At 53.3% G+C, this 23,097-nt stretch overlaps 1 protein-coding gene across 1 annotated transcript in view; it reads left to right on the forward strand.

The window, feature by feature from the left end:
* Positions 1-4,362: 4,362 nt before the first annotated feature.
* The window catches only part of LOC144488670 (E3 ubiquitin-protein ligase HUWE1-like), a gene marked incomplete at both ends in the record, with an annotated part of 64,049 nt that continues 45,314 nt past the window's right edge, over positions 4,363-23,097 (forward strand). The window contains 7 exons of the mRNA XM_078206757.1: positions 4,363-4,420; positions 11,836-12,012; positions 13,009-13,254; positions 15,869-16,002; positions 18,271-18,383; positions 18,997-19,188; positions 22,409-22,625. Coding sequence (XP_078062883.1) covers positions 4,363-4,420; positions 11,836-12,012; positions 13,009-13,254; positions 15,869-16,002; positions 18,271-18,383; positions 18,997-19,188; positions 22,409-22,625 — 1,137 coding nt within the window. The remainder of the gene's footprint in view (positions 4,421-11,835; positions 12,013-13,008; positions 13,255-15,868; positions 16,003-18,270; positions 18,384-18,996; positions 19,189-22,408; positions 22,626-23,097) is intronic.

The following is a 23,097-nucleotide window of genomic DNA, read 5'->3' on the forward strand; positions in this document are numbered from 1 at the left end:
TACCCTCCAAACCAGGCAGCATCCTGGTAAATCTCCTCTGCACTCTTTCCAGCGCTTCCACATCCTTCCTATAGTGAGGTGACCAGAACTGCACACAATACTCCAAATGTGGTCTCACCAAGGTCCTGTTCAGTTGCAACATAACCCCACGGCTCTTAAACTCCAACCCCCTGTTAATAAAAGCTAAGACACTATAGGCCTTCTTCACAGCTCTATCCACTTGAGTGGCAACCTTTAGAGATCTGTGGATATGAACCCCAAGATCTCTCTGTTCCTCCACAGTCTTCAGAACCCTACCTTTGACCCTGTAATCCACATTTAAATTAGTCCTACCAAAATGAATCACCTCACATTTATCAGGGTTAAACTCCATTTGCCATTTCTCAGCCCAGCTTTGCATCCTATCTATGTCTCTTTGCAGCCTACAACAACCCTCCACCTCATCCACTACTCCACCAATCTTGGTGTCATCAGCAAATTTACTGATCCACCCTTCAGCCCCCTTTTCTAAGTCATTAATAAAAATCACAAAGAGCAGAGGACCAAGCACTGATCCCTGCGGCACTCCGCTAGCAACCTGCCTCCAATCCGAAAATTTTCCATTGACCACCACTCTCTGTCTTCGATCAGACAGTAAGAAGTTTAACAACACCAGGTTAAAGTCCAACAGGTTTATTTGGTAGCAAAAGCCACACAAGCTTTCGATCAGACAGCCAGTTACCTATCCAATCGGCCAACTTTCCCTCTATCCCACACCTCCTCACTTTCATCATAAGCCGACCATGGGGGACCTTATCAAACGCCTTACTAAAATCCATGTATATGACATCAACTGCCCTACCTTCATCAACAGACTTAGATACCTCCTCAAAAGATTCTATCAAATTTGTGAGGCACGACTTGCCCTTCACAAATCCATGCTGACTATCCCGGATTAATCCGCATCTTTCTAAATGGTCGTCAATCCCATCTCTAAGGACCTTTTCCATCAATTTACCAACCACCGAAGTAAGACTAACCGGTCTATAATTACCAGGGTCATTTCTATTCCCTTTCTTAAACAGAGGAACAACATTCGCCATTCTCCAGTCCTCTGGCACCATCCCCGTGGACAGCGAGGACCCAAGGATCAAAGCCAAAGGCTCTGCAATCTCATCCCTTGCCTCCCAAAGAATCCTAGGATACATTACTGTCCTTGACCGGCCCTAACCTCACCCTGGTCATTCTTTTATTCCTCACATAAGAGTTAAACGCCTTGGGGTTTTCCTTGATCCGACCCGCCAAGGACAACTCATGTCCCCTGCTAGCTCTCCTAAGCCCCTTTTTCAGCTCATTCCTTGCTAACTTGTAACCCTCAATCGAGCCATCTGAACCTTGTTTCCTCATCCCTACATAAGCTTCCCTCTTCCTTTTCACAAGACATTCCACCTCTTTCGTGAACCATGGTCCCCTCACTCGGTCATTTCCTCCCTGCCTGAGAGGGACATACCTATCAAGGACACCCAGTATTTGTTCCTTGAAAAAGTTCCACTTTTCATGAGTGCCTTTCCCTGACAGTTTCTGTTCCCATCTGATGCCCCCTAATTCTTGCCTAATCGCATCATAATGACCTCTCCCCCAATTGTAAACCTTGCCCTGCCGTACGGCCCTATCCCTCTCCATTGCAATAACAAAAGACACCGAATTGTGGTCACTATCTCCAAAGTGCTGTCCCACAACCAAATCTAACACTTGGCCCGGTTCATTTCCCAGTACCAAATCCAATGTGGCCTCGCCTCTTGTCGGCCTTTCCACATATTGTGTCAGGAAACCCTCCTGCACACACTGCACAAAAACTGCCCCATCCGAACTATTTGACCTACAAAGGTTCCAATCAATATTTGGAAAGTTAAAGTCCCCCATGACAACTACCCTGTGACCCCCACACATATCCATATTCTGCTTAGCAATTTCTTCCTCCACATCTCTATGACTATTTGGGGGCCTATAGTAAACTCCTAACAACGTGACCGCTCCTTTCCTATTTCTAACCTCAGCCCATATTACCTCAGTGTGCAGATCCCCCTCGAAGTGCCTTTCCGCAGCCGTTAGACTATCCTTGATTAACAATGCCACTCCTCCACCTCTTTTACCAGCTTCCCTACACTTACTGAAACCTACCAACTCCTCCCTGTCTGCTCGGAACATTGTCCTGTAGAACTCTAGACAGACATTCCTTGAAAAACTGCCACCTCGCTTCAGTAGATTTCCTCGAGAATATCTCCTTCCAATTTACCCCTCTAATTTGCTGCCTTATGTCTTCAAATTTCCCCTTACTCCATATAAACGCTTTCCTAGCTTGCCTGATCCTCTCTTCTTCCAATGCAAGCATAAAGGAGATAGAGTTATGATCGCTATCCCCAAGATGCTCTCCCACTGAGAGATCTGACACCTGTCCAGGTTCATTGGTCAGTATCAGATCAAGTACAGCCTCTCCTCTTGTAGGCTTGTCCACATGCTGTATCAGGAAACCCTCCTGAACACACCTAACGAACTCCTCCCCATCCAATCTCCTTACCCTAGGGATCTTCCAATCTATGTTTGGGAAATTAAAGTCTCCCATCACAACAACTCTGCTATTATTGCAACTCTCCAGGATCTGTTTCCCTATCTGCTCCTCCATCTCCCTGTCACTGTTGGGCAGCCTATAGAAAACTCCCAGCAAAATGATCGACCCCTTCCCACTCCGAACTTCCACCCACAGAGACTCTGTAGACAATCCCTCCATAGCATACACCTTCTCTACAGCTGTGACACTATTCCTGATCAGCAGTGCCACTCCACCCTCTCTCTTGCCTCCCTCCCTGTCCTTCCTGAAACATCTGAATCCCGGCACCTGTAGTATCCAGTCCTGTCCGTGAGACATCCAAGTCTCCGTAATGGCCACCACATCATACTTCCAGGCATCGATCCACGCTCTGAGCTCATCCCCTTTATTCACTATACTCCTGGCATTAAAGTAAACACATCTCAATCCTTATGCATGTATGAGTATACACTGTAAAGTGTTGTTTCTTGCGCGCTATACAGACAAAGCATACCGTTCATAGAGAAGGAAAGGAGATGGTACAGAATGTACTGTTAGAGTTATAGCTAGGGTGTAGAGAAGGATCAACTTAATGTGAGGTCCATTCAAAAGTCTTTACAGCAGCAGGGAAGAAGCTGCTCCTATGTTGGTTGGTACGTGCCCTCAGGCTTTTGTATCTTTTTCCTGAAAGAAAGTGGTGTCTGGGGTGGGTGGGGTCCTTGATTATGCGGGCTGCTTTTCCGAAACAGCGGGAAATGTAGACAGTGTCAGTGGATGGGAGGCTGGTTTGTGTGATGGACTGGGCTTCGTTCACAACCCTTTGTAGTTTCTTGCGATCTTGGGGAGAGCAGGAGCCATACCAAGCTGTGATACAACCGGAAAGGATGCTTTCTATGGTGTATCTGTAAAAGTGAGAGTCGTAGCGGACATGCCGAATTTTCTTAGCCTTCTGAGAAAGTAGAGGCGTTGGTGGGCTTTCTTAACTATAGTGTCGGCGTGGGGGGATCAGGACAGGTTGTTGGTGAACTGGACACCTAAAAACTTGAAGCTCCTGACCCTTTCTACTTCATCCCCATTGATGTAGAGAGTGGCATGTCCTCCACGACACTTCCTGAAGGCAATGACTATCTCCTTTGTTTTCCCAGAGTTGAAATGTCCAATACTTGGGGGCATGCACTTAAGGTGAGAGGGGGAAAGTTCAAAGGAGATGTGAGGGGCAAGGTTTTGGCGGTAGGTGTCTGGAATGCGCTACCAGGGGTGGTGGTGCAGGATAGGGGCGGAAGAGGCTTTTGGATAAGCACATGAATATGCCAGGAATAGAGAGATATGGACCAAGGGCAAGCAGAAGGGATTAGTTTAATTTGGGGCCATGTACGGCACAGCATCATGGACCAAAGGGCCTGTTCCTGTGCTGCATTATTCTGTGTACCTGGATCTGCACCTCAAGCACTGTGAGCTCGAAGACTATGGGCTGGGTTCAGGAAGATGAGATTAGAAAGGGCGCCTGGGTGTTTTTGGGTCAGCATGGACAAGAAGGGCCAAATGGTCACCTTGTATGCTGTATCATTTCTATTATACTATGATTGGATAGCTTCAGCATGATGGGCTGAATTCCCTCCATTGCTGTGCGGCTCTGTCTGCGTCTGTACAGTGAGAGCTGCTCAGTGAACACTTGGACAAACTTCCAATGCAGCCTCTCAGGCTGTCTGGGTCACTCAGAATGGCAGCAGAAGCTGCCTTGCTTCTTTCAAATATCTTTCATCTCCTTACGTCCTTTTGTCTTTGTATATCCTCAGGGTAGTTGGCACAGAGGAGAGGATACCCATCCCACTGATGGATTATATACTCAACGTGGTAAGTGAGTTGTTACTGCTGTGTCTGCTGAGCTAAGAGGCGATGCACCAGTACTGTACCCCAGTGTTATAGAACAAAGAACAATACAGCACAGGAACAGGCCCTTCGGCCCTCCAAGCCCGTGCCGCTCCCTGGTCCAAACTAGACCATTCTTTTGTATCCCTCCATTCCCACTCCGTTCATATGGCTGTCTAGATAAGTCTTAAACGTTCCCAGTGTGTCCGCCTCCACCACCTTGCCCGGCAGCGCATTCCAGGCCCCCACCACCCTCTGTGTAAAATATGTCCTTCTGATATCTGTGTTAAACCTCCCCCCCGCTCACCTTGAACCTATGACCCCTCGTGAACGTCACCACCGACCTGGGGAAAAGCTTCCCACCGTTCACCCTATCTATGCCTTTCATAATTTTATACACCTCTAATAAGTCTCCCCTCATCCTCCGTCTTTCCAGGGAGAACAACCCCAGTTTACCCAATCTCTCCTCATAACTAAGCCCCTCCATACCAGGCAACATCCTGGTAAACCTCCTCTGTACTCTCTCCAAAGCCTCCACGTCCTTCTGGTAGTGTGGCGACCAGAACTGGACGCAGTACATGGCCCCAGTTATACAGTGACAGACCCAGTTATACAGTGACAGACCCGTCCCCACCAGTACTGTACCCCAGTGTTATACAGTGACAGACCCGTCCCCACCAGTACTGTACCCCAGTGTTATACAGTGACAGACCCGTCCCCACCAGGACTGTACCCCAGTGTAATACAGTGACAGACCCGTCCCCACCAGTACTGTACCCCAGTGTTATACAGTGACAGACCCGTCCCCACCAGTACTGTACCCCTATGTTATACAGTGACGGACCCGTCCCCACCAGTACTGTCCCCTAGTGTTATACAGTGACAGACCCGTCCTCACCAGTACTGTATTCCAGTGTTATACAGTGATGGACCTGTCCCAACCTGTCCTGTACACCAGTGTTATAGTGACAGACTTGTCCCCACCAATACTGTATCCCATCGTTATTCAGCGATAGACCGTCCCCACCAGTACTGTGCCCCAGTGTGATACAGTGATGGACCCGTCCCCACCAGTACTGCATCCCAGTGTTATACAGTGACAGACCCGTCCCCACCTATACTGTACCCAGTGTTATCCAGTGACAGTCCCGTCCCCACCAGTACTGTGCCCCAGTGTGATAGTGACAGACACATCCCCACCAGTACTGTGCTCCAGTGTTATACAACGACAGACCCGTCCCCACTACTACTGTACCCCAGTGTGATAGTGACAGACCTGTCCCCACCAGTACTGTACCCCAGTGTTATACAGTGGCAGACCCGTCCCCACCAGTACTGTACCCCAGTGTTATACAGTGACAGACCCGTCCCCATCAGTACTGTACCCCAGTGTTATAGTGACATACCTGTCCCCACCAGTACTGTACCCCTGTGTTATACAGCGACACACCTGTCCGCACCAGTACTGTATCCCAGTGTTATAGTGCCAGACCTGTCCTCACCAATACTGTACCCCAGTGTTATACAGTGACAGACCCGTCCCCACCAGTACTGTGCCCCAGTGTTGGACAGGGACAGACCTGTCCCCACCAGTACTGTCCCCCAGGGTTACACAGTGACTGACCCGTCCCCACCAGTACTGTCCCCCAGTGTTATACAGTGACATACCCGTCCCCACCAGTACTGTACCCCAGTGTTATACAGTGACAGACCCGTCCCCACCAGTACTGTACCCAGTGTTATACAGTGACAGACCCGTCCCCACCAGTACTGTCCCCCAGTGTTATACATTGACAGACCCGTCCCCACCAGTACTGTCCCCCAGGGTTACACAGTGACTGAACCGTCCCCACCAGTACTGTACCCCAGTGTTATACAGAGACAGACCCGTCCCCACCAGTACTGTAACCCAGTGTAATACAGTGACAGACCCGTCCCCACCAGTACTGTACCCCAGTGTTATACAGTGACAGACCTGTCCCCACCAGTACTGTACCCCAGTGTTAATACAGTGACAGGCCCGTCCCCACCAGTACTGTACCCCAGTGTTATACAGTGACAGACCCATCCCCACCAGTACTGTACCCCAGTGTTATAAAGTGACAGACACGTCCCCACCAATACTGCACCCCAGTGTTACACAACGACAGACCCGTCCCCACCAGTACTGTGCCCCAGTGTTATACAGTGACAGACCCGTTCCCACCTGTACTGTACCCCAGTGTTAGACAGACCTGTCCCCACCAGTACTGTACCCTGGTGTTATACAGTGACAGACCTGTCCCCACCAGTACTCTACCCTGGTGTTTTACAGTGGCAGACCCGTCCCCACCAGTACTGTACCCCAGTGTTATACAGTGGCAGACCCGTCCCCACCAGTACTGTACCCCAGTGTTATACAGTGACAGACCCGTCCCCACCAGTACTGTACCCCAGTGTTATACAGTGACAGACCCGTCCCCTCCAGTACTGTACCCCAGTGTTATACAGTGACAGACCCGTCCCCTCCAGTACTGTACCCCAGTGTTATACAGTGACAGACCTGTTCCCACCTGTCCTGTACCCCAGGGTTATACAGTGACGGACCCGTCCCCACCAGTACTGTACCCCAGTGTTATACAGTGACAGACCCATCCCCACCAGTAGTGTACCCCAGTGTTATACAGTGACAGACCTGTCCCCACCAGTACTGTACCCTGGTGTTATACAACGACAGACTTGTCCCCACCGGTACTGTACCCTGTTGTTATACAGTGACAGAGCTGTCCCCACCAGTACTGTACACCAGTATTACACAGTGACAGACCTGTCCCCACCCATACTGTACCCTGTTGCTATACAGTGACAGAGCTGTCCCCACCAGTACTGTACCCCAGTATTACACAGTGACAGACCCGTCCCCAACAGTACTGTATCCCAGTGTTATACAGTGATGGACCGGTCCTGTACCCCAGTGTTTTGGTGACAGACCTGTCCCCACCAATACTGTATCCCAGTGTTATACAGTGACAGACCGTCTCCACCAGTACTGTACCCCAGTGTTATACAGAGACAGACCCGTCCCCACCAGTACCGTACCCCAGTGTTATACAGTGACAGACCCGTCCCCACCAGTACTGTACCCCAGTGTTATACAGTGACGGACCCGTCCCCACCAGTACTGTACCCCAGTGTTATACAGTGACATACCCGTCCCCACCAGTACTGTACCCCAGTGTTATACAGTGACAGACCCGTCCCCACCAGTACTGTACCACAGTGTTATACAGTGACGGACCCGTCCCCACCAGTACTGTACCCCAGTGTTATACAGTGACGGACCCGTCCCCACCAGTACTGTACCCCAGTGTTATACAGTGACATACCCGTCCCCACCAGTACTGTACCCCAGTGTTATACAGTGACAGACCCGTCCCCACCAGTACTATCCCCCAGTGTTATACAGTGACAGACCCGTCCCCACCAGTACTGTCCCCCAGGGTTACACAGTGACTGACCCGTCCCCACCAGTACTGTACCCCAGTGTTATACAGTGACAGACCCATCCCCACCAGTACTATCCCCAAGTGTTATACAGTGACTGACCCATCCCCACCAGTACTGTACCCCAGTGTTACACAGTGACAGACCCACCCCCACCAGTACTGTGCCCCAGTGTTGGACAGGGACAGACCCGTCCCCACCAGTACTGTCCCCCAGGGTTACACAGTGACTGACCCGTCCCCACCAGTACTGTCCCCCAGTGTTATACAGTGACATACCCGTCCCCACCAGTACTGTACCCCAGTGTTATACAGTGACAGACCCGTCCCCACCAGTACTGTACCCAGTGTTATACAGTGACAGACCCGTCCCCACCAGTACTGTCCCCCAGTGTTATACATTGACAGACCCGTCCCCACCAGTACTGTCCCCCAGGGTTACACAGTGACTGAACCGTCCCCACCAGTACTGTACCCCAGTGTTATACAGTGACAGACCTGTCCCCACCAGTACTGTACCCCAGTGTTAATACAGTGACAGGCCCGTCCCCACCAGTACTGTACCCCAGTGTTATACAGTGACAGACCCATCCCCACCAGTACTGTACCCCAGTGTTATAAAGTGACAGACACGTCCCCACCAATACTGCACCCCAGTGTTACACAACGACAGACCCGTCCCCACCAGTACTGTGCCCCAGTGTTATACAGTGACAGACCCGTTCCCACCTGTACTGTACCCCAGTGTTAGACAGACCTGTCCCCACCAGTACTGTACCCTGGTGTTATACAGTGACAGACCTGTCCCCACCAGTACTCTACCCTGGTGTTTTACAGTGGCAGACCCGTCCCCACCAGTACTGTACCCCAGTGTTATACAGTGACAGACCCGTCCCCACCAGTACTGTACCCCAGTGTTATACAGTGACAGACCCGTCCCCACCAGTACTGTACCCCAGTGTTATACAGTGACAGACCCGTCCCCTCCAGTACTGTACCCCAGTGTTATACAGTGACAGACCCGTCCCCTCCAGTACTGTACCCCAGTGTTATACAGTGACAGACCTGTTCTCACCTGTCCTGTACCCCAGGGTTATACAGTGACGGACCCGTCCCCACCAGTACTGTACCCCAGTGTTATACAGTGACAGACCCATCCCCACCAGTAGTGTACCCCAGTGTTATACAGTGACAGACCTGAGCCCACCAGTACTGTACCCTGGTGTTATACAACGACAGACTTGTCCCCACCGGTACTGTACCCTGTTGTTATACAGTGACAGAGCTGTCCCCACCAGTACTGTACACCAGTATTACACAGTGACAGACCTGTCCCCACCCATACTGTACCCTGTTGCTATACAGTGACAGAGCTGTCCCCACCAGTACTGTACCCCAGTATTACACAGTGACAGACCCGTCCCCAACAGTACTGTATCCCAGTGTTATACAGTGATGGACCGGTCCTGTACCCCAGTGTTTTGGTGACAGACCTGTCCCCACCAATACTGTATCCCAGTGTTATACAGTGACAGACCGTCTCCACCAGTACTGTACCCCAGTGTTATACAGAGACAGACCCGTCCCCACCAGTACCGTACCCCAGTGTTATACAGTGACAGACCCGTCCCCACCAGTACTGTACCACAGTGTTATACAGTGACAGACCCGTCCCCACCAGTACTGTACCCCAGTGTTATACAGTGACGGACCCGTCCCCACCAGTACTGTACCCCAGTGTTATACAGTGACATACCCGTCCCCACCAGTACTGTACCCCAGTGTTATACAGTGACAGACCCGTCCCCACCAGTACTGTACCACAGTGTTATACAGTGACGGACCCGTCCCCACCAGTACTGTACCCCAGTGTTATACAGTGACGGACCCGTCCCCACCAGTACTGTACCCCAGTGTTATACAGTGACATACCCGTCCCCACCAGTACTGTACCCCAGTGTTATACAGTGACAGACCCGTCCCCACCAGTACTATCCCCCAGTGTTATACAGTGACAGACCCGTCCCCACCAGTACTGTCCCCCAGTGTTATACATTGACAGACCCGTCCCCACCAGTACTGTCCCCCAGGGTTACACAGTGACTGACCCGTCCCCACCAGTACTGTACCCCAGTGTTATACAGTGACAGATCCATCCCCACCAGTACTATCCCCAAGTGTTATACAGTGACTGACCCATCCCCACCAGTACTGTACCCCAGTGTTACACAGTGGCAGACCCACCCCCACCAGTACTGTACCCCAGTGTTACACAGTGACCGACCCGTCCCCACCAGTACTGTACCCCAGTGTTATACAGAGACAGACTCGTCCCCACCAGTACTGTACCCCAGTGTTATACAGTGACAGACCCGTCCCCACCAGTACTGTACCCCAGTGTTAATACAGTGACAGGCCCGTCCCCACCAGTACTGTACCCCAGTATTATACAGCGACAGACCCATCCCCACCAGTACTGTACCCCAGTGTTATACAGTGACAGGCCCGTCCCCACCAGTACTGTACCCCAGTGTTATACAGCGACAGACCCGTCCCCACCAGTACTGTACCCCAGTGTTATACAGTGACAGACCCGTACCCACCAGTACTGTATCCCAGTGTTATACAGTGATGGACCCGTCCCCACCAGTACTGTACCCCAGTGTTATACAGTGACAGACCCGTACCCACCAGTACTGTACCCCAGTGTTATACAGTGACAGACACGTCCCCACCAATACTGTACCCCGGTGTTGCACAACGACAGACCCGTCCCCACCAGTACTGTGCCCCAGTGTTATACAGTGACAGACCCGTCCCCTCCAGTACTGTGCCCCAGTGTTATACAGTGACAGACCCGTCCCCTCCAGTACTGTACCCCAGTGTTATACAGTGACAGACACGTCCCACCAATACTGTACCCCAGTGTTGCACAACGACAGACCCGTCCCCACCAGTACTGTACCCCAGTGTTGCACAACGACAGACCCGTCCCCACCAGTACTGTGCCCCAGTGTTATACAGTGACAGACCCGTCCCCTCCAGTACTGTGCCCCAGTGTTATACAGTGACAGACCCGTCCCCTCCAGTACTGTACCCTAGTGTTATACAGTGACAGACACGTCCCACCAATACTGTACCCCAGTGTTGCACAACGACAGACCCGTCCCCACCAGTACTGTACCCCAGTGTTATGCAGTGACAGACCCGTCCCCACCAGTACTGTACCCCAGTATTACACAGTGACCGATCCATCCCCAGGCTACATTGTACATTCAGTGGTCTCAACGCCCGGTTAAAGCCCAACAGGTTTATTTGGTAGCACAAGCTTTCGGAGTGCTGCTCCTTCATCAGTTGAGTGAAGGGGCAGCGCCCCGAAAGCTCGTGCTCCCAAATAAACATGTTGGTCTTTAACCTGGTGTTGTGAGACTAGTTACTGTGCCCACCCCAGTGCAACACTGGCATCTCCACTACATTGTGCGTTACTATTCAGTTCAACGTGCTCACTGCAGACAGATCATGAGACGGATGGATACAGCATGTGTGCTGATTGTTTTTGATTTCTACAACTTATTTTCCTTGATTATATATGCAAACTGACTGAAAATCTGGCAGCGTGCACCTTCTGTCGATGCGCCACATCAACTCATCAAGGCTCTCTCGACAGATCCCTCCACGCTCACAACCTCTACCATCTGGGCATTGAGGGCCAGCAGGTGCATTGGGGCACCCTGATCTGCATGTTGTCCTGCAGGCCACTCACCATCCCGACTTGGGAATATATTGACCGTTCCTTCAATGTCGCCGGGTCAAAATCCTGCAATTCCCTCCCTCACGATGGTAGCGAGATGTCTCCTTATCTCCACCGCCCCTTCAGTTGGATGTCTCCTGACCATTGTGTCTCTTTCTGTTGAATAGATGAAGTTTGTCGAGTCGATCCTGAGCAACAACACCACGGATGACCACTGCCAGGAGTTTGTGACCCAGAAGGGGCTGCAGCCACTTGTGTGTATCCTGGGCCTTCCGAACCTTCCCATTGACTTCCCCACTTCTGCTGCCTGCCAGGCCGTCGCAGGAGTTTGCAAGTCCATTCTGGTGGGTGCTGTGCGATTGATGCTGGTCTCTTATAGAATTCCTCCAGTGTGAGAGGAGGCCATTTGGCCCATCAAATCTCCATTGATTTTCTGACAATGTATCTTACCCTGGACCTCTCTCCCGCCCTATCCCTGTAACCCCACACATTTAGCATAGCCAATCCATCTAACCTGCACATCTTTGGAGTGTGGGAGGAAACCGGAGCACCCGGAGGAAACCCACGTAGACACGAGGAGAATGTGCAAACTCCACACAGTGACCCAAGCCGGGAATCGAACCCGGGTCCCTGGCGTTGTGAGGCAGCAGTGCTAACCACTGTGCCACCGTGCAGGGTTTTAAAAAAGCACCCTTTTAAAAATCAGCTTTTGACTAGGCACTGTGGAGCCAGAGGGGCTGGCCCGAAGGAGCATTGTGCTCTCAGGGTTGGGGTGCCGGTGGGTGAGATCGTCCGGAGGGGTCGCGGCGCAGTCCGGGGGGGTCGCGGCGCAGTGCTAAGCATCTTCCTGTGAATGGGGAACTAAACAGAGGTCTCCCTCTGTGCTCTGAAGTGTGTGTGAAAAATTCCATGGCTGCTGATGGGTGACAAGTGTGGAGCGGGGATGAAGCATGGTGGTGTATTGTGATTACTGTCAGGTTTCCCCAGTGTCCTCACAAACAACGATCCCTCAACTCACCTGACTACATTCGTAATTTAATCCATGATTGTGGGAGCTGACTGTGTGTAAATTTCCTACAATACAATAGAACATAGAACAGTACAGCACAGTACAGGCCCTTCGGCCCACGATGTTGTGCCGAGCTTATACTTCAACTCAATGGCTGTAAAGTTCTTTAGGACTTTCTGAGGTTGTGCATGTCCTGTCTGTCTCTCACTGGTGCTTAATTTAACTGCTTCCCTTAAATGGGATGTTTAGCCGGTCCATTTTGTATCGAGTACATCATCATCTGGCACGTAATGCAAATCTAACCCATCTCTTCCACACCATGTTGATGCAGACCCTGTCACACGAGCTGAAGGTGCTGCAGGAAGGCCTCGTTCAGCTGGACACCATACTGTCGTCATTGGAGCCCCTGCACCGGCCCATCGACACTCCCGGTGGCTCGGTCCTCCTGCGGGAGTTGGCAAACGCCGGCAATGTGGCGGATGCCACCCTCTCGGCCCAGGCCACACCGCTGCTGCACGCTCTGACTGCCGCACATGCCTACATCATGATGTTTGTGCACACCTGCAGGGTGGGACAGGTAAGGATAGAGTAAAACTGGAAAGCACTCAGCTCATCAGGCTACCGAGCAACCCCACATCAACGGTTCAGCTTGACGGCTCTGAGCTGAGTCAGTTATTGTCCCTCTTGCTCATTTCCTGTCCCTCTTTGCTGCGTGTGCTAACCCAGCTTCCGTTTTGAAGGACTGTAGTGAAGGCTTTTTCTCTTGAGCTGTGGAAACGCTCATCCTCAGTTCCATCCACAATCAAAAGTGGAATTTCTGAGTTTTGTTTTTCTCCCCTCTTCCGTTACACCCCCCCCCCCCACCTCCCCAACCACCCAACCTCATCCTGCACCCCGCCCTTGGGTGCTGTTTGAAAGAGGATGCAGAGTTGCATTGTGGTTCTGGGTCCAGACGAATTTCCATTTGAACGGAACGGTTCATGTTGGAGTCTGATTACACTGACTGAGGCAGTGACCAGTCCAGCAAGATATTATTTGCTGAGCGATGCATTTCTGGACATCAGCTGAGGCACAAAGGCCTTGTCCTACTCTATTTCTGTAGACCCCTCTCCAAGCCCCTTAACCTCTGTGATCCCTGCACTACAATTCTGCCCGCATTTGCATCTGATTTCATGGCTATGCCATGAGTGACCGTGCCATTGGCCACATCGGCACTGCGCTTTGGAATTCCTTGTCTGCCTCCTCCCCACCCCTGTTTTAAGATATGTCTTCAAACCAATCTCTCTGACCCAGCTTTGGTCACCTGTCCTGATCTTGCCTCACGTAGCTCTGTGCCAAAGTGTGATCATTACTGTGAACTGCATCTCTCCAGCACTGAATTGTCGCAGCGTGCCTGTGCGCCCCCGGCTGCGTGCCTGTGCGCCCCCCGGCTGCGTGCCCCCCGGCTGCGTGCCTGTGCGCCCCCCGGCTGCGTGCCCCCCGGCTGCGTGCCTGTGCGCCCCCGGCTGCGTGCCCCCCGGCTGCGTGCCCCCCGGCTGCGTGCCCCCCGGCTGCGTGCCCCCCGGCTGCGTGCCCCCCGGCTGCGTGCCCCCCGGCTGCGTGCCCCCCGGCTGCGTGCCCCCCGGCTGCGTGCCCCCCGGCTGCGTGCCCCCCGGCTGCGTGCCCCCCGGCTGCGTGCCCCCCGGCTGCGTGCCCCCCGGCTGCGTGCCCCCCGGCTGCGTGCCCCCCGGCTGCGTGCCCCCCGGCTGCGTGCCCCCCGGCTGCGTGCCCCCCGGCTGCGTGCCCCCCGGCTGCGTGCCCCCCGGCTGCGTGCCCCCCGGCTGCGTGCCCCCCGGCTGCGTGCCCCCCGGCTGCGTGCCCCCCGGCTGCGTGCCCCCCGGCTGCGTGCCCCCCGGCTGCGTGCCCCCCGGCTGCGTGCCCCCCGGCTGCGTGCCCCCCGGCTGCGTGCCCCCCGGCTGCGTGCCCCCCGGCTGCGTGCCCCCCGGCTGCGTGCCCCCCGGCTGCGTGCCCCCCGGCTGCGTGCCCCCCGGCTGCGTGCCCCCCGGCTGCGTGCCCCCCGGCTGCGTGCCCCCCGGCTGCGTGCCCCCCGGCTGCGTGCCCCCCGGCTGCGTGCCCCCCGGCTGCGTGCCCCCCGGCTGCGTGCCCCCCGGCTGCGTGCCCCCCGGCTGCGTGCCCCCCGGCTGCGTGCCCCCCGGCTGCGTGCCCCCCGGCTGCGTGCCCCCCGGCTGCGTGCCCCCCGGCTGCGTGCCCCCCGGCTGCGTGCCCCCCGGCTGCGTGCCCCCCGGCTGCGTGCCCCCCGGCTGCGTGCCCCCCGGCTGCGTGCCCCCCGGCTGCGTGCCCCCCGGCTGCGTGCCCCCCGGCTGCGTGCCCCCCGGCTGCGTGCCCCCCGGCTGCGTGCCCCCCGGCTGCGTGCCCCCCGGCTGCGTGCCCCCCGGCTGCGTGCCCCCCGGCTGCGTGCCCCCCGGCTGCGTGCCCCCCGGCTGCGTGCCCCCCGGCTGCGTGCCCCCCGGCTGCGTGCCCCCCGGCTGCGTGCCCCCCGGCTGCGTGCCCCCCGGCTGCGTGCCCCCCGGCTGCGTGCCCCCCGGCTGCGTGCCCCCCGGCTGCGTGCCCCCCGGCTGCGTGCCCCCCGGCTGCGTGCCCCCCGGCTGCGTGCCCCCCGGCTGCGTGCCCCCCGGCTGCGTGCCGGCGCGTGCCCCCCGGCTGCGTGCCGGCGCGTGCCCCCCGGCTGCGTGCCGGCGCGTGCCCCCCGGCTGCGTGCCGGCGCGTGCCCCCCGGCTGCGTGCCGGCGCGTGCCCCCCGGCTGCGTGCCGGCGCGTGCCCCCCGGCCGCGTGCCGGCGCGTGCCCCCCGGCCGCGTGCCGGCGCGCGCCCCCCGGCCGCGTGCCGGCGCGCGCCCCCCGGCCGCGTGCCGGCGCGCGCCCCCCGGCCGCGTGCCGGCGCGCGCCCCCCGGCCGCGTGCCGGCGCGCGCCCCCCGGCCGCGTGCCGGCGCGCGCCCCCCGGCCGCGTGCCGGCGCGCGCCCCCCGGCCGCGTGCCGCGCGCGCCCCCCGGCCGCGTGCCTGCGCGAATTCAGTTGTTTTGAGCTGTGCTCGGGCGGGTTCTTGCTGTGTCGGGTTGACGGCAGCATCAACATTGGGCTGCGTTAGAAGAGGAATTGGGAGGGCCTGACTCTTTGCTGTCCCTGTTCTTTCAGAGCGAAATCCGTTCCATATCTGTGAACCAATGGGGCTCGCAGCTGGGCCTGAACGTCCTGAACAAGCTCAGCCAGCTGTACTGCTCACTGGTCTGGGAAAGCACCGTGCTGCTGTCTCTCTGTACCCCAAACAGGTGAGTGCTCTGAAACTCCGAAGGCAGGCAGGAGGAGTAAAGTTTATTTATTAGTGTCGCAAGTAGGCTTACGTTAACACCGCAATGAAGTTACTGTGAAAATCCCCTAGTGGCCACACTCCAGCACCTGTTCGGGTACACTGAGGGTGAATTTAGCGTGGCCAATGCACCCTAACCAGCACGTCTTTCAGACTGTGGGAGGAAACCGGAGCACCCGGAGGAAACCCACGCAGACATGGGGAGAACGTGCAGACTCCACACAGACAGTGACCCAAGCCGGGAATCGAACCCGGGTCCCTGGCGCTGTGACGTAGCAGTGCTAATCACTGTGCCACCCCAGTTGGGGGGGTGGTAGTGAGGGGCGCTGCTGGGAGTCGGGGGTTGAATTTCCTTACACACTGGGTTGCCATGGATTGTGCAGCGCAGCCCAGACACCATTCGGGATTGTGAGCCCTGATCTCAAAGGATGGATTTAAGAGTCGCAATTCAATGGAGGTAATGGGAGAGAGCTGAGAGCAGACGCAAATTGTGGAAAATCTGCATCTGCTAACTGGAAATAGGTGAATATGAGCAGGTTAGCCTGCAAGGGTAAAGTGAGCCTTGTCACACTCGGGATTGTGCCAATATATCCTTTCTGTCTGGTGCCGTATATGGTTAGCGCTGCTGCCTCACAGCACCAGGGACCCAGGTTCCATTCCCGGCTTGGGTCACTGTCTGTGCGGAGTCTGCACGTTCTCCCCGTGTCTCCATGGGTTTTCTCCGGATGCTCCAGTTTCCTCCTTCATTGCTGTGTTAATGCAAACCTACTTGTGACACTAATAAATAAACTTCATACTTTACTTCCTGACTTGCATGTTGGCCTTCAGCGACTCATGAACAAAGGACATTCTAGTTCCTTTCGACATCAACACCTCCCAACCTCTGATCATTTGCGAAACACTCCACCTTCCTTTTTTTGACCAAGGTAGTAACTTCACAATTATTCACATTGTAATCCATCTGCCATGTTGCTGCCTGCTCGCCTACAGGTCCAAATCCCCTTGAAGCCTCCTCACAACTCCCATTCCTGTCTCCTTTAATGTCAGCCTGTGCAGAGTTTCCTCTCTGAGGTGTGCATCTGTGTGACCAAGTGGCAACTGAGAAGGTACTGTGCACAGGAGGAGGCCATTCGTCCCATTGTGTCAGCGCAGGCCCTTCAAATGAGCAACTCACCCACTCCAATTGCTGTCTTCACCCGTTGACCCCGCCCATTCTTCCTTTTCAGATGTTGGGTCCATTCGTTCGTTTGAATAGATGAGGGGACAGCACTGATAGGATTTTTAAAATGGCTTTCTTTTATTGAATGGCATTTAAAATTAACAATTCAGAAGCGGAAAGGCAAGCTCAGAGACTGGCTTTTTCTGCCAGCCGCTGTCCTGAGCTTCAACACACTGAACTGACCTTGAAACAACTGAAAACACACACATTAAAGCCCAGACTACATTTCAACCGTTATCTTGTTATTGAAAAGTTTTCCGTAGGTTATCTCTAACTTAGAAAAGCAATTCTTGCAGTCGCTGTTATGAAAAACCTGTTTGCCTGCTGTTGTGTACCCTTCAGGAATGCAGTCAATTTCTAGCTAACCTTTAGTCTTCTGATTCTACATGTACTGAAGGTTAGCAGTCAGTTGTTAAGCTTAGCAGAGTTAGTTGCATAGGCAGAAATATCTTAAAATGAAGTCTTTGCATAGACTGAAGGAGGACTAAGCATACACAGGATCCTTCATCAGATAAGGATCCAGTTCCCCTTTGAAAGCCTCGGTTGACCCTGTCTCTGCCACAGTCTCAGACCTGAACTACTCGCTGTGTGAAAACATGTTTTTTCCTGTCTCCATTGCTTCTCCCATCAATCGCCTTTAATCTGTACCCCCTTCCACCCACCGGTTCTCAATCGTTCTGCCCACGGGAACAGTTTTTCCCTATTTACTTCATCCAGACCCCTCATGATCTTGAATATTTTGAACAAATCTCCTCTTAACTCTTCTCCAAGGAAAACAGTCCCATCATTTCCAATTTATCTGCACAATACCTGGACAGTGCATTTTTTCTGCACATATTCTTTGTTTAAAAATAAATCTAAGGAGATATCCATACTGAAAAGCTAGCTGGACACGACCGCGGGATTTTATGGGGACTTTTGGTATGTGCTGTTAAATGTCACACTTTGCACAAGTTGGTAAGATTCAGATTGAGAGTATGCGCATGGTTAACTGGTTTTGTTTGGGTTCAGTCTTCCAGCTGGCTGTGAGTTTGGCCAGGCCGACATGCAGAAGCTGGTGCCGAAGGAGGACAAACCTGCGACTGCTGCTACGCCGGGCACCTCCACTGGAGCCAAGAAAGCAGGTGAGCCTTTAACATGGCAGTTCCGCGAGGCAGCGAACACTTGCGTTTATATGCTGACCTTTTAACATAGTAAAGTGGTCCAAGGCAGCGCTTTCAAACATTGATGTTGAGCTGCAAGAGTTGAGAGGGCAGGTGGCTAAAAGCGTGATCAAAGAGGTGGGTTTTGAAAGGCAGAGTGAGGTGGAGGGAGGAAGCGGGCTGGATGGATTGCAGAGTTCCAAACCATCAAAATCAGGGAAATGCTAGTGAGCAGAATAGGAGAAAAGATGAGATTGCGAAAGATTCTAGGGCTGGCGAGGGTCAGTGAGAGAGGGAGGAAGGGTCTAAGGTTGTGGAGGGATTATTAAAGTTGAGGCGCTGCTGGTCCAGGAGTTGATGTAGGTCTGTGAGCGCAGGAAGGTGAGTGGGACTTGGTGTGGGCTCAAAGACAGGCAGCAGAGATTTTATTCAACTCCGGTTTATAGTGGAAACGAGAGGATGAGCGATTTCCAAAGCTGTTGTCAGTTCCAATGACCGCAAGGGTGTTGCCAAAAAACCCCAATCCCAAAGCCTTCACCCAAAGAGAGCGAGTGCTCCCTGACCCCCCATCTCTGGGTTCCACTTTGCCTTTCAGAAGCAGAAATGGATGCAGCGGGCAGCAGCGTGGAGTCTTCAGCCCAGGGGCTGCTGGAGGGGATCAGCCTGGATGGCGACACACTCGCACCGATGGAAACGGATGAGCCCAGTACATCAGACACCAAAGGGAAGTCCAAGATCACGCCAGCCATGGCTGCACGGATCAAGCAGATCAAACCCTTGCTGTCTGGTGAGTAGCTTCCAATGGACTGCACCAAAATGCACCTGTGTGGACAGGTGAAATAGATGCTGCGATGAAGAAGCCCTTTGCTGTACTCGCGATACTGCTGCTCTCACACTGCAGCCTTGGCCAGTTTGCTGAGGTCACAGCTGCCTGGCTGTCAGTAATGGTGAGGCAAATCCAGTGGTTGAACAGCTCCCTGACCAGAGGCCAGCACCCCCCCGCCACCCCGCAAAACATCTTAAATCGAAGCAAGATGCTTTAAAGAAGGTCAGCATGTGCTGGAAGAAAACCAGCAAGCGCAGCAGCATCTGTGGAGAGAGAAGCAGAGTTAATATTTCCAGTCCGACATGACACTTCTTTGGAACATAGAAACATAGAACAGTACAGCACAGAACAGGCCCTTCAGCCCACGATGTTTTGCCGAGCTTTATCTGAAACCAAGATCAAGCTATCCCACTCCCTATCATCCTGGTGTGTTCCATGTGCCTATCCAATAACCGCTTAAATGTTCCTAAAGTGTCTGACTCCGCTATCACTGCAGGCAGTCCATTCCACACCCCAACCACTCTCTGCGTAAAGAACCTACCTCTGATATCCGTCCTGTATCTCCCACCACGAACCCTATAGTTATGCCCCCTTGTAATAGCTCCATCCACCCGAGGACATAGTCTTTGAACGTTCACTCTATCTATCCCCTTCATCATTTTATAAACCTCTATTAAGTCTCCCCTCAGCCTCCTCCGCTCCAGAGAGAACAGCCCTAGCTCCCTCAACCTTTCCTCATAAGACCTACCCTCCAAACCAGGCAGCATCCTGGTAAATCTCCTCTGCACTCTTTCCAGCGCTTCCACATCCTTCTTATAGTGAGGTGACCAGAACTGCACACAATATTCCAAATGTGGTCTCACCAAGGTCCTGTACAGTTGCAACATAACCCCACGGCTCTTAAACTCCAACCCCCTGTTAATAAAAGCTAAGACACTATAGGCCTTCTTCACAGCTCTATCCACTTGAGTGGCAACCTTTAGAGATCTGTGGATATGGACCCCAAGATCTCTCTGTTCCTCCACAGTCTTCAGAACCCTACCTTTGACCCTGTAATCCACATTTAAATTAGTCCTACCAAAATGAATCACCTCACATTTATCAGGGTTAAACTCCATTTGCCATTTTTCAGCCCAGCTTTGCATCCTATCTATGTCTCTTTGCAGCCTACAACAGCCCTCCACCTCATCCACTACTCCACCAATCTTGGTGTCATCAGCAAATTTACTGATCCACCCTTCAGCCCCCTCCTCTAAGTCATTAATAAAAATCACAAAGAGCAGAGGACCCAGCACTGATCCCTGTGGCACTCTGCTAGCAACCTGCCTCCAGTCCGAAAATTTTCCATCGACCACCACCCTCTGTCTTCGATCAGATAGCCAGTTACCTATCCAATCGGCCAACTTTCCCCCTATCCCACACCTCCTTACTTTCATCATAAGCCGACCATGGGGGACCTTATCAAACGCCTTACTAAAATCCATGTATATGACATCAACTGCCCTACCTTCATCAACACACTTAGTTACCTCCTCAAAAAATTCTATCAAATTTGTGAGGCACGACTTGCCATTCACCAATCCGTGCTGACTATCCCGGATTAATCCGCATCTTTCTAAATGGTCATAAATCCCATCCCTAAGGACCTTTTCCATCAATTTACCAACCACCGAAGTAAGACTAACCGGTCTATAATTACCAGGGTCATTTCTATTCCCTTTCTTAAACAGAGGAACAACATTCGCCATTCTCCAGTCCTCTGGCACCATCCCCGTGGACAGTGAGGACCCAAAGATCAAAGCCAAAGGCTCTGCAATCTCATCCCTTGCCTCTCAAAGAATCCTAGGATACATTTCATCAGGCCCAGGGGTGCACACTGCAGTTTATTCAAAACTGCCAGTACATCCTCCCTCCGAACAACTATCCCTCCATGTTCTGGTTGGTCTGACGAAGAATCATATTGGACTCAAAACATTCACTCTGTTTCGGAGAATCCCTGCAGTGCAGAGGGAGGCCATTTGGCCCATCGAGATTACACCAACAACAATCTCACCCAGGCCCTATCCCCGTAATCTCATATTTATCCTGATAATTCCAAAGATGTGCGGGTTAGGTTCATTGGCCATTGGCTAAATTGATCCTAGTGTCAGGGGGTTAGCAGGGTTAATATATGGGGTTACAGGAATAGTATCTGTGTGGGATTGTGTTCGGTACAGACTCGCTGGGCTGAATAGGCTCCTCCTGCACTGTAGGGATTCTGTGATTCTATCTTTGGAGTGTGGGAGGAAGCCAGAGCACCCAGAGGAAACCCATGCAGGCACTGGGAAAACGTGCAAACCCCGCACAGTCACCCGAGGCTGGAATCAAACCGATTCACTGTGCTGCCCTGGGTTCTCTCTCCACAGATGTTGTCAGACCTGCTGATTTTTTCCAGCACTTTCTGCCGTTATTTCAGACCTCCAGCATCTGCAGTGCATTGCTTTTTTTTTGCTGCTTCCTTCCCCTGGCTCGGCGCATTCCACCTGATTTGTCCAGCAAACGCGTGTGATTTTTCTTGTTTCTCTCTCTTCCTTGTGGCAGTTGCCATCTTGCTGAGAGTGTTTCCGAGTGAGCTGGCTGCCCTTGGTAATCATACCATTTTCAGCATGCACAGGCCAGTACTGCTGCCTCGCAGCACCAGGGACCCAGGTTCGATTCCCGGCTTGGGTCACTGTCTGTGTGGAGTCTGCACGTTCTCCCCGTGTCTGCGTGGGTTTCCTCCGGGTGCTCCGGTTTCCTCCCACAGTCCGAAGATGTGCAGGTTAGGTTGATTGGGTGTGCTTTAATTGCCCCTTAGTGTCCCAAGATGTCTCGACTGGTGGATTAGCGGGGTAAATATGTGGAGTTATGGGGCCTGGTCAACGTGCACTGTTGGAGAGACGGGCAGACTCAGTGGGCCGACTGGCCTCTTTCTGTACTATCTGTACTATCGGGCTTCTGTGATCTTGATGCTGACTGGGTAGGTGGGTGTTGCAGCAATTTAAGCAGAATGTTGGGTGACACTTGGGAGCAGAGTTCCGAGAATAAATTTGCTCTCGTGCTAGTTTTCGTGCCCCTTCAATTGCCAGTAATCAGGGCTTGATTATTACTTTGACTTTATCCTTTATCTAACAGTGATTTTCATCCTCTCTTTTAATTGCAGCATCCTCGAGGCTCGGCAGGGCATTGGCTGAGCTCTTTGGCCTGTTGGTCAAGCTGTGCGTTGGATCACCTGTACGCCAGAGGCGGAGTCATCATCCTGCCAGCACCACCACTGCACCCACGCCGGCAGCACGAGGAACAGCATCTGCTCTCACCAAACTCCTAACCAAAGGGTTGTCGTGGCAACCACCTCCATACACTCCCACCCCCAGGTTCAGGTACGTTCCATCTTCCGCTTTGCTGCTTCTGGCCTTCATCCGGGCAGCTAAATACCAGCTGGGCGTAAGGATCCTGGTGTGATCTGGAGAGGTGGTGTCAGCTTGCCTCCATTGGCTGAACAGTGAAATGGGGAAAGGCCATTCAGCCCCTCGAGTATGTCCTGCCATTCGGTGAGACCATGGCCTGATCTGCATCTCACTCCCCTCCTCTTTGCCACCAGCTATGGAAATTCTCTTCTCTCCAAATTCTTTTCTGGATTTTTTTCTGGATTTTGGAAGGAGTTGTTAGGGTTGGAGAGAAAAACTAGGACAAGTTTAAAATCCCAGCAAGGCTATCCAGGAGAGAAGTGAGAAACCTTTCAGAGAGTGGTACAAAATGGAACTGTCTACAAAGTGCATCAGATTCTGGGTCAAGTAGATTTACATCAGAGAGAGGCAGGTTTTTGCCAGCCTGCCTCTGGCTTGATCATCT

Source organism: Mustelus asterias, unplaced genomic scaffold (assembly GCF_964213995.1).
Source record: "Mustelus asterias unplaced genomic scaffold, sMusAst1.hap1.1 HAP1_SCAFFOLD_1756, whole genome shotgun sequence".
Classification (NCBI taxonomy): Eukaryota; Metazoa; Chordata; class Chondrichthyes; order Carcharhiniformes; family Triakidae; genus Mustelus; species Mustelus asterias.